The sequence below is a fragment of the Panulirus ornatus genome, chromosome 6, assembly GCF_036320965.1.
Source record: "Panulirus ornatus isolate Po-2019 chromosome 6, ASM3632096v1, whole genome shotgun sequence".
In the NCBI taxonomy this organism is placed as follows: Eukaryota; Metazoa; Arthropoda; class Malacostraca; order Decapoda; family Palinuridae; genus Panulirus; species Panulirus ornatus.
In genome coordinates this window covers 45,092,597-45,104,904 of record NC_092229.1, presented here as the reverse complement: position 1 = coordinate 45,104,904, position 12,308 = coordinate 45,092,597, and the positions used below count along the sequence as shown (strand labels likewise).

The 12,308-nt window shown below is 39.6% G+C and overlaps 1 protein-coding gene across 1 annotated transcript in view; it reads left to right on the top strand.

Moving 5' to 3' along the window:
* LOC139749182 (potassium voltage-gated channel subfamily KQT member 1-like) overlaps positions 1-11,984 on the top strand; it is a 953,229-nt gene extending 941,245 nt beyond the window's left edge. The window contains 1 exon segment of the mRNA XM_071662846.1: positions 10,151-11,984. Coding sequence (XP_071518947.1) covers positions 10,151-10,572 — 422 coding nt within the window. The 3' untranslated portion in view covers positions 10,573-11,984.
* Positions 11,985-12,308: the final 324 nt, after the last annotated feature.

Sequence of the window (12,308 nt, the reverse complement as noted above, 5' to 3'; positions counted from 1 at the left end):
CTTTCACCCTCCTGCATGTTCAGGCCCCAATAACTCAAAATCTTTTTTACTCCATCTTTCCACCTCCAATTTGGTCTCCCACTTCTCCTCGTTCCCTCCACCTCTGACATATATGTTCTCTTTGTCAATCTTTCCTCACTCATTCTTTCCATGTGACCAAACCATTTTAAAACACCCTCTTCTGCTCTCTTGACCACACTCTTTTTATTACCACACAGCTCTCTTACCCTTTCATTACTTACTCAATCAAACCACCTCACGCCACATATTGCTCATTTCCAGCACATCCACCCTCCTCCGCACAACTGTATCTATAGCCCACGCCTCGCAACCATATATTCCCTCAAACATACCCATTTTTGCTCTCCGACATAATGTTCTCGCCTTCCACACATTTTTCAACACTCCCAGAACTTTTCCCCCTCCCCAACCTATGACTCATTTCTGCTTCCGTGGTTCCATCCGCTGCCAAATCCACTCCCAGATATCTAAAACACTTCACTTCTTCCAGTTTTTCTCTATTCAAACTTACCTCCCATTTGACTTGTCCCTCAACCCTACTGTACCCAATAACCCCACTCTCAGTTTTCTTCTTTCACACACTTTACGAAACTCAGTCACCAGCTTCTGCAGTTTCTCACCCGAATCAGCTACCAGTGCTGTATTGTCAGAGACAACAACTGACTCACTTCCCATGCTCTCTCACCCACAACAGACTGCATACTTGTCCCTCTTTCTAAAACTCTTGCATTCACCTCCCTAACAACCCCATCCATAAACAAATTAAACAACCATGGAGACATCACGCACCCCTGCCGCAAACCAACACTCATGGAAAACCAATCACTTTCCTCTCTTCCTACTCGTTCACACGCTTTACATCCTCAATAAAAACTTTTCACTGCTTCTAACAACTAGCCTCCTACACCATATATTCTTAGTACGTTCCACAGAGCATCTCTATCATATGCCTTCTACAGATCCATAAATGCTACATACAAATCCATTTGCTTTTCTGAGTATTTCTCACATACATTCTTCACATACATCCTCTACCACTTCTGAAACCACACTGCTTTTCCCCAGTCTGATGCTCTGTACATGCCTTCACCCTCCCATATAATTTCCCAGGCATACTCAACAAACTTATGCCTCTGTAATTTGAGCACTCACCTTTATCCCCTTTGCCTTTGTACAATGGCACTATGCAAGCATTCCACCAATCCTCAGGCACCTCACCATGAGTCATACATACATCAAATGACCTTACCAACCAGTCAACAACACAATCACCACCTTTTTTAATAAATTCCACTTCAATACCATCCAGACCCACCGCCTTGCCGGCTTTCATTTTCCGCAAAGCTTTCACTACCACTTCTCTGTTTACCAAATCATTCTCCCTAACCCTCTCACTTCGCACACCACCTTGACCAAAACACTCCATATCTGCCACTCTTATCATCAAACACATTCAACAAACCTTGAAAATACTTACTCCATCTCCTTCTCTCATCACCACTACTTGTTATCACCTCGACATTAGCCCCATTCACTGATGTTCCCTTGTCTTACGTACTTTATTTACCTCCTTCTAAAACATCTTTTTATTCTCCCTAAATCTAATGATACACTCTCACCCCAAGTCTCATTTGCCCTCTTTTTCACCTCTTGCACCTTTCTCTTGACCTCCTGCCTCTTTATTTTATACATCTTCCAGTCATTTCCATTATTTCCCTGCAAAAATCGTGAAAATGCCTCTCTCTTCTCTTTCACTAATAATCTTACTTTTTCATCCCACAACTCACTACCCTTCCTAATCTGCCCACCTCCCACGCTTCTCATGCCACAAGCATCTTTTGCGCAAGCTATCACTGCTTCCCTAAATACATCCCATTCTTCCCCCACTCCCCTACTATTATACATATATATATATATATATATATATATATATATATATATATATATATATATTTTTTTTTTTTTTTTTTTTTTTTTTTTTTTATACTTTGCCGCTGTCTCCCGCGTTTGCGAGGTAGCGCAAGGAAACAGACGAAAGAAATGGCCCAATATATATATATATATATATATATATATATATATATATATATATATATATATATATATATATATATATATATATATTATTTTTTTTATTATACTTTGTCGCTGTCTCCCGTGTTTGCGAGGTAGCGCAAGGAAACAGACGAAAGAAATGGCCCAACCCCCCCCCCCATACACATGTACATACACACGTCCACACACGCAAATATACATACCTACACAGCTTTCCATGGTTTACCCCAGACGCTTCACATGCCTTGCTTCAATCCACTGACAGCACGTCAACCCCTGTATACCACATCGCTCCAATTCACTCTATTCCTTGCCCTCCTTTCACCCTCCTGCATGTTCAGGCCCCGATCACACAAAATCTTTTTCACTCCATCTTTCCACCTCCAATTTGGTCTCCCTCTTCTCCTCGTTCCCTCCACCTCCGACACATATATCCTCTTGGTCAATCTCTCCTCACTCATTCTCTCCATGTGCCCAAACCACTTCAAAACACCCTCTCTGCTCTCTCAACCACGCTCTTTTTATTTCCACACATCTCTCTTACCCTTACGTTACTTACTCGATCAAACCACCTCACACCACACATTGTCCTCAAACATCTCATTTCCAGCACATCCATCCTCCTGCGCACATCTCTATCCATAGCCCACGCCTCGCAACCATACAACATTGTTGGAACCACTATTCCCTCAAACATACCCATTTTTGCTTTCCGAGATAATGTTCTCGACTTCCACACATTTTTCAAGGCTCCCAAAATTTTCGCCCCCTCCCCCACCCTATGATCCACTTCCGCTTCCATGGTTCCATCCGCTGACAGATCCACTCCCAGATATCTAAAACACTTCACTTCCTCCAGTTTTTCTCCATTCAAACTCACCTCCCAATTGACTTGACCCTCACCCCTACTGTACCTAATAACCTTGCTCTTATTCACATTTACTCTCAACTTTCTTCTTCCACACACTTTACCAAACTCAGTCACCAGCTTCTGCAGTTTCTCACCTGAATCAGCCACCAGCGCTGCATCATCAGCGAACAACAACTGACTCACTTCCCAAGCTCTCTCATCCCCAACAGACTTCATACTTGCCCCTCTTTCCAGGACTCTTGCATTTACCTCCCTTACAACCCCATCCATAAACAAATTAAACAACCATGGAGACATCACACACCCCTGCCGCAAACCTACATTCACTGAGAACCAATCACTTTCCTCTCTTCCTACACGTACACACGCCTTACATCCTCGATAAAAACTATTATATGGTGTGGGAGGCAAGTTGTTAGAAGCAGTGAATATATATATATATATATATATATATATATATATATATATATATATTGGAAAGGGTCACAATTTTGCGCATCATCAAGATATTCCTATGAGTCCACAGGGAAAATGAAACACGAAAAGTTCCCAAGTGCACTTTCGTGTAATAATCACATCATCAGGGGAGACACGAGAGGAATATAACAGTCAGTTGATATACATCGAAGAGACGAAGGTACAGTCGGGTTGAGGGACAAGTCAATTAGGAAATGAATTTGAATGGAGAAAAACTGGAGGAAGTGAAGTGTTTTAGATATCTGGGAGTGGATATGGCAGTGGATGAAACCATGGAAGTGGAAGTGAATCGTAGGGTGGGGGAGGGGGCAAAAGTTCTGGGAGCGTTGAAGAATGTGTCGAATTCAAGAACATTATCTTGGAAAGCAAAAATGGGTATGTTTGAAGGAATAGTGGTTCCAACATTGATATATGGTTGCGAGGCGTGGGCTGTAGATAGAGTTGTGTGGAGGAGGGTGGATGTGCTGGAAATGAGATGTTTAAGGACAATATGTGGCGTGAGGTGGTTTGATCGAGTAAGTAATGAAAGGGTAAGAGAGATGTGTGGTAATAAAAAGAGTGTGGTTGAGAGAGCAGAAGAGGGTGTTTTGAAATGGTTTGGTCACATGGAGAGAATGAGTGAGGAAAGATTGACAGAGAGGATATATATGTCTCAGAGGTGGAGGGAATGAGGAGAAGTGGGAGACCAAATTGGAGGTGGAAAGATAGAGTGAAAAAGATTTTGAGTGATCGGGGCCTGAACATGCAGGAGGGTGAAAGGCGTGCAAGGAATAGAGTGAATTGAAACGATGTGGTATAGCAGGGTCGACGTGCTGTCAATGGATTGAACCAGCGCATGTGAAGCATTTGGGGTAAACCATGGAAAGTTCTGTGGGGCCTGGTTGTGGAAAGGGAACTTTGATTTTGGTGCATTAAACATGACAGCTAGAGACTGAGTGTGAATGAATGTGGCCTTCGTTGTCTTTTTCTAGCACTACCTCGCGCACATGCGGGGGGAGGGGTTGTTATTTCATGTGTGGCAGGGTGCGACGGGAATGAATAAGGGCAGACAGTATGAATTATGTACATGTGTATATATGTATATGTCTGTGTGTATATATATGTATACAGTGAGATGTATAGGTATGTATATGTGCATGTGTGGACGTTTATGAATATACATGTGTATGTGGGTGGGTTTGGCCATTGTTTCGTCTGTTTCCTTGCACTACCTCGCTAACGCGGGAGACAGCGACAAAGTATAATATATATATATATATATATATATATATATATATATATATATATATATATATATATATATGAGCGCAGGGAAAATGAAACACAAGTTCCCAAGTGCACTTTCGTGTAATAATCACATCATCGGGGAGACACAAGAGAGAAATATAACATTCAGTTGATGTACGTCGAAGAGATGAAGCTAGGACGCCATTTGGTAAACATGCTGTTGTCCAAGACAGACAACGAGCGTTCATAAACTTATCATTTTACAAATTTTTTCAACAATAAAGTTACCTAATTTGTATAAACCATCACTCATATTAAGATTATAATTCTTTGTGTATTTAATAACAGAAGATTCAGTGATATTTCTCGAGGTAATAGAGTTAGAGTTAATAACTGAGATGGCATTACTCCAATCAGTACAATGATCATAGTTTTTAATGTGATTAAACAAGGCATTTGATTCTTGTCCCGTTCTTATACTATATTTATGTTGCTTACGTCTAACAGAAAGATCCTTACCAATCTGCCTAACATAAAATTTATCACAATTTCCACATGGCATTTTATAGATGCATCCAGGAGAATTTTCTGAATTCCTGATTAAGATATTCCTTATAGTATTATTGTTGCTGAAGGCAACATTTACATTAAAGGATTTAAGCAACATGGGAAGTAAAGTAAAATCATTTTTAAAAGGGAGAACTAAAAGATTCTTGGTTTCAATGGAAGGTTTGAGCTCAACTCTATAAAATGATTTCTTTGCTAACTTAAGGGATTTATCAGTGAGAGATCTAGGGTACTTTAACTTAGATCCAATGGAATATATCTTCTCAAACTCATCATCAATAAACTCTGGACTGCAAATACCTAATGCCCTAAGGAACATAGATTGAAATGATGGAAATTTAATTCTGTCATGTTGAGATGAGTAATAATGGATATATGAGCATACATTTTTGTATATGCTAAACTTAAACTTGTTTCCTTGCCTATGGATCATGCAATCTAAAAATGGTAACATACCATCATTTTCATTTTCTACAGTAAAGTTGATGGAAGGTACTGTCTCCCGCGTTAGCGAGGTAGCGTAGGGAAACAGACGAAAGAATGGCCCAACCCACCCACATACTCATGTATAAACATAAATGCCCACACATGCACATATACATACCTATACATTTCAACATATACATACATATACATACATTCACATGTACATATTCATACATGCTGCCTTCATCCATTCCTGTCACCACCCCGCCACACGTGAAATGATACCCCCCTCCCCCTGAGTGCATGCAAGTTAGTGCCAGGAAACAACAACAAAGGCCACAGTCGTTCACACTCACTCTCTACCTGTCATGTGTAATGCACTGAAACCACAGCTCCCTTTCCATATACAGGCCTCACAAAACTTTCCATGGTTTACCCCAGACACATCACATGCCCTGGTTCAATCCATTAACAGCACGTCGACCCCAGGTATACCACATCATTCCAATTCACTCTATTCCTTGCATGCCTTTCACCCTCCTGTATGTTCAAGCCCCGATGGCTCAAAATCTTTTTCACTCCATCCTTCCACCTTCAATTTGGCCTCCCACTTCTCGTTCCCTCCACCTCTGACACATATATCTTCTTTTTCAATCTTTCCTCACTCATTTTCCCCATGTGACCAAACCATTTCAGTACACCCTCTTCTGCTTTCTCAACCACACTCTTTTTATTACCACACATCTCTCTTACCCTTTCATTACTTACTTGATCAAAACACCTCGCACCACATATTGTCCTCAAACATCTCATTTCCAACACATCCACCCTCCTCTGCACAACCCTATCTATCGCCCATGCCTTACAACCATATAACATTGTTGGAACCACTAGTCCTTCAAAAATTCCCACTTTTGCTGTTTGAGATAACGTTCTCACCTTCCACACATTCTTCAATGCTCCCAGAGCCTTTGCCCCCTCCCCCACGCTGTGACTCACTTCTGCTTCCATGGTTCCATCCGCTGCCAAATCCACTCCCAGATATCTAAAACACTTCACTTACAGTTTTTCTCCATTCAAACTTACCTCCCAATTTACTTGTCCCCCAACCCTACTGAACTTAATAACCTTGCTCTTATTCGCATTTGCTCTCAGCTTTCTTCTTCCACACACTTTACCAAACTCAGTTACCAACTTCTGCAGTTTCTCACCTAAATCAGCCACCAGCACTGTATCATCAGCAAACAACAACTGACTCACTTCCCAAGCTCTCTCATCCACAACAGACAGCATACTTGTCCTTCTCTCCAAAATTCTTGCATTCACCTCCCTAACAACCCCATCCATAAACAAATTAAACAGCCATGGAGACATCACATACCAATGCCGAAAGCTGACTTACTGGGAGCCACACACTTTCCTCTCTTCCTACTTGTATACATGCCTTACATCCTCAATAAAATCTTTTCACTGCTTCTAGCAACTTACCTCCCACTCCATATACTCTTAATACCTTCCGTAGAGCATCTCTATCAACTCTGTCATATGCCTTCTCCAGATCCATAAACACTACATACAAATCCATCTGCTTTTCTCAGCATTTCTCAAATACATTCTTCAAAGCAAACACCTGATCCTCACATCCTCTACCACTTCTGAAACCACACTGCTCCTCCCCAATATGGTGCTCTGCACATGCCTTTACCCTCTCAATCAAATACCCTTCCATATAATATCCCCAGAATACTCAACAAACTTATACCTGTATAATTTGAATACTCACCTTTATCCCTTTTGCCTTTGTACAATGGCACTATACGTGCATTCAGCCAATCGTCAGACACTTCACCATGAACCATACATACAATGAAAATCCTCACCAATCAGTCAACACATTCACCCACTTTTTTAATAAATTCCACAGCAATACCATCCAAACCCACAGCCTTGCTGGCTTTCATTTTCTGCAAAGCTTTCACTACCCCTTCTCTGTTTACCAAACCATTCTCCCTGACCCTCTCACTTTGCACACCACCTTGACCAAAACACACTATATCTGCCACACTAATATCACACACATTCAACAAGCCTTCAGAATACTCACTCCATCTCCCTCTCATTTCACTACTCCTTGTTATTACCTCCCCATTTGCCCCTTCACCGATGTTCCAATTTGTTCTGTTGTCTTACCCACTATATTTACCTCCTTCCAAAACATCTTTTTATTCTCCCTAAAATGTCATGATACTCTCTCAACCCAACTCTCATTTGCCCTCCTTTTTCACCTCTTGCACCCTTCTCTTGACCTCTTGCCTCTTTCTTTTATAAATCTCCCACTCATTTGCACTATTTCCCTGCAGAAATCGTCCAAATCCTTCTCTCTTCTCTTTCACTAACAATCTGACTTCTTCATCCCACCACTCACTGCCCTGTCTAATCTGCCCACTGCCCACCTTTCTAATGGCACATGTAGTTATATATTTATATGTGCGTATATGAGCTGATGGGCCATTCTTCGTCTGTTTCCTGGTGCTACTTTGCTGACATGGGAAACTGCGATCAAGTATAATAATAATAATAATAATGTATATATATATATATTGAGGTTGAGGGTCAAGTCAATTGGGAGGTAAGTTTAAATGGAGAAAAACTGGAGGAAGTAAAGTGTTTTAGATATCTGGGAGTGGATCTGGCAGCGGATGGAACCATGGAAGCAGAAGTGAATCATAGGGTGGGGGAGGGGGCGAATATCCTGGGAGCATTGAAGAATGTGTGGAAGTCGAGAACATTATCTCAGAAAGCAAAAATGGGTATGTTTGAAGGAATAGTGGTTCCAACAATGTTGTATGGTTGCGAGGCGTGGGCTATGGATAGATGTGCGCAGGAGGGTGGATGTGCTGGAAATGAGATGTTTGAGGACAATGTGTGGTGTGAGGTGGGTTGATCTAGTAAGTAATGTAAGGGTAAGAGAGATGTGTGGAAATAAAAAGAGCATGGTTGAGAGAGCAGAAGAGGGTGTTTTGAAATGGTTTGGGCACATGGAGAGAATGAGTGAGGAAAGATTTACCATGAGGATATATGTGTCGGAGGTGGAGGGAAAGAGGAGAAGTGGGAGACCAAATTGGAGGTGGAAAGATGGAGTGAAAAAGATTTTGAGTGATCAGGGCCTGAACATGCAGGAGAGTGAAAGGCGGGCAAGGAATAGAGTGAATTGGATCGATGTGGTATATCGGGTTTGACGTGCTGTCAGTGGATTGAATCAGGGCATGTGAAGCGTCTGGGGTAAACCATGGAAAGTTGTGTGGGGCCTGGATGTGGAAAGGGAGCTGTGGTTTCGGGTATTATTGCATGACAGCTGGAGACTGAGTGTGAACGAATGGGGCCTTTGTTATCTTTTCCTAGCACTACCTCGCACACATGAGGGGGGAGGGGGATGGTATTCCATGTGTGGCGAGGTGGCGATGGGAATGAATAAAGGCAGGCAGTGTGAATTGTGTGCATGGGTATATATGTATGTGTCTGTGTGTGTACATATATGTGTACATTGAGATGTATAGGTATGTATATTTGCGTGTGTGGGAGTGTGTGTGTGTACATTGTGTATGGGGGTGGGTTGTGCCATTTCTTTCGTCTGTTTCCTTGCGCTACCTCGCAAACGCGGGAGACAGCGACAAAGCAAAATAAATAAATATAAATATATTTTCCCCAAAAGAAGGAACAGAGAAGGGGGCCAGGTGAGGATATTCCCTCAAAGGCCCAGTCCTCTGTTCTTAACACTACCTTGCTATCGCGGGAAATGGCGAATAGTATGAAAAAAAAAAATATATATATATATAGAAATGGCGAATAGTTTAAAAGAAAGAAATATATATATATATATATATATATATATATATATATATATATATATATATATATATATATATATATATATAATCCCTGGGATAGGGGAGAAAGAGTACTTCCCTTGTATTCCCTGCATGTCATAAAAGACGACTAAAAGAGGTGAGAGCAGGGGCTGGAAATTCTCTCCTCTCTTTTTCAGTTTTCCAAAAGGAGTAGAGAAGGGGTCTAAAGAGCCTAGAAAATGGGTTTTAAATCTTGAGACTCATTTCTAAGCTTAAATGGAATGAAATGAATAATACAGCTACATTTGAATGAAATAAAATATATAGCTACATTTCTCATCTCCCTTTATTACACATGGACAACTGTTTTCTGGTAAAGGCAAAGCAGTGAGTGTGGCAAGTGAGTTTGTGTTTTGTATTGATGGGTTCATCTAGAAGGTGGACATTTGTGTACGTTGTGTATTAATTGCTAATTACTGCTCTGCAATCATGTATGTTTTATGGAATTATTTCCATGTAATCTGTTATCCGTACCTAGGTAGACTGGGAACCCCAGTGTTATCTGCCTCATTTACTTACTCATTATGGACTTAGAAATTAGTCTATCTGGAAAAAAACTGATCTATTTTCATAGTGAATTGAGTAATTGAATTTTCAGGTGATGATAGCAGTACAATCACAACTGAGTGTGACTCACTGGAGCCAGCTACAATATTAGAGGAAAACGAGCTCTCCACCATCATCATTCCCACCATCTCAGCATCTGTTGACCAGGATACTGCATCTCTACAGGTCCCCCCACCAGGCACTCTGAGCCATACTGCAGATTTAAACCATCATAGCAGTTACTATCATCATCATCACCACCACCACCACCACCACCAGTATCAGCGCCACTCACATTACACCCATCTTCCACATCCACCACTCACATCATCATCATCATCATACACATTACTGCCCGTCCTTGAGCCACCAGTATTGGCAACAGAGAGCATTGAGCTACATGCAACTGAAAGTTCAGAGCTCTTGCCACCAGAAATTATTACTACTATTGCCATGGATGAATCAGCATCATGATGGTGCAAGAAAGGACAACACTTCTTGCTCAGGGCATTCTAAAATCAATTCTTATTTTATACTTGCATACTTATCCCTCTCAACATTTTGTACATTACCACTCCCTTTTCATCATCGTATTACTAACCAAGGAATACTTTAGTTCCTTAGTTAACACAGAGAAAAAGTGCACTAATAGTAAATGATAGAAAATTTATTATTGACTTCAGTATGTGTTAACTAAGAATACTAACATCGTTTTTATCCATCTGGATATGATGTACAGTATATCCTGTTTTTATGGTGGCTAAACATTAGATCATTCCTGTGGCTCATTCAGATTTGCTAGGTTATAGTGAAGAACATAAGTATGGGTAGGGGGAACATGTTGTTTGGCTTGGGCAGAAAGTAAAAGTTACTCTTCTATTGCCCATTATTCTCATGAAATGCTCTCATATAGTAATTTTTCACAAATTATAATATACTCATTCTTGTTAAGAATTTTGATTTTATATATATATATATATATATATATATATATATATATATATATATATATATATATATATATATATATAAAATGTGTGCATGTGTGCGAGAGAGATATGATCAGCAACACAGAGCCTAATAGCAGATCCACTGTAGGTTGTTTCTTATCCACAAAGAAGGTTAACTATAGCCAATTCTAAGTCTGGTCTTATTCTCAAATCTGCTGCATCTGTCACATTTGGTGCTAGCACTAGTATTTGAAAATAATCACAATATTCCTTTTAACATTTCTATATGACACAGATGTAACAAGTGAATCTGAACTTTCTTTATTACTTGAAGGAAAATCTATTCACAATTTCTATATCATTAGCAAATTTAGCATATTTATTTTAAATTTGATATTTTTTAACTATACTCTAAAGTTTCTGATGGAGCCCTTCTGATTCACTCAATATAATAACAATTAAATCTGTCACTTTTATCCTTTGGTATCATCTCATGAAGTTTACCACAATTATTTGAAGAATAAATGGAAAGTTAAGGTTATGAGTAATAATGAAGGCTCTGAATTACTAGTTTAGTAACATATCTTACGTCCGTAAGTGTTACCGTTTCTTTTAGCACCATTGCATATAAATCTTTAAACACTTACACACCAGTACAATATTCATAATGAACCTATTAATAATATATGAATAATATATCAGTAAGAATCCTCGAGTAAATATCATTGTTAGACCATCAATCATTAAATCCAAATTATCCAGTTCAAGTGAAATTTTATATTTTTATATCTCTTAATATGTCAGTTTTAGATGTAATTTTGTTTTTTATTACATGCATCGCATCAATATTTCTCAGGAATTCTGAAGAATGGTGAAGGCTTTTGTACCAGTGAAAATGTATTAGTGAATATTGAAATACAAAGTTTCATTTGCTAATTAGTTTATTTAATCAGTGCCCATGTGTAATTTGTGTGATATTACACTAAGAAAATATAAAATAACATATGCATTTGAATAAAGAAGTGTAGGTTCAGTCCTCATTCCAGCTAGTTCTGTACTTCACCAGAACAGCACAGTTAAGGCTGCAGTCTTTGTTATTTTGTGAACTTTTACATGTCAAGACTTATATAGAAGCTAAAGGCTGAGCAGTTTGCTTTAAGTTTCACTTTGTTTGTGATTGGCTGTGTTACACACTGATGCTGCCTAGTATAAAGAATGATGATTAGGTAAAGGAAGTGATAAGATATGAGAGAAAAATAT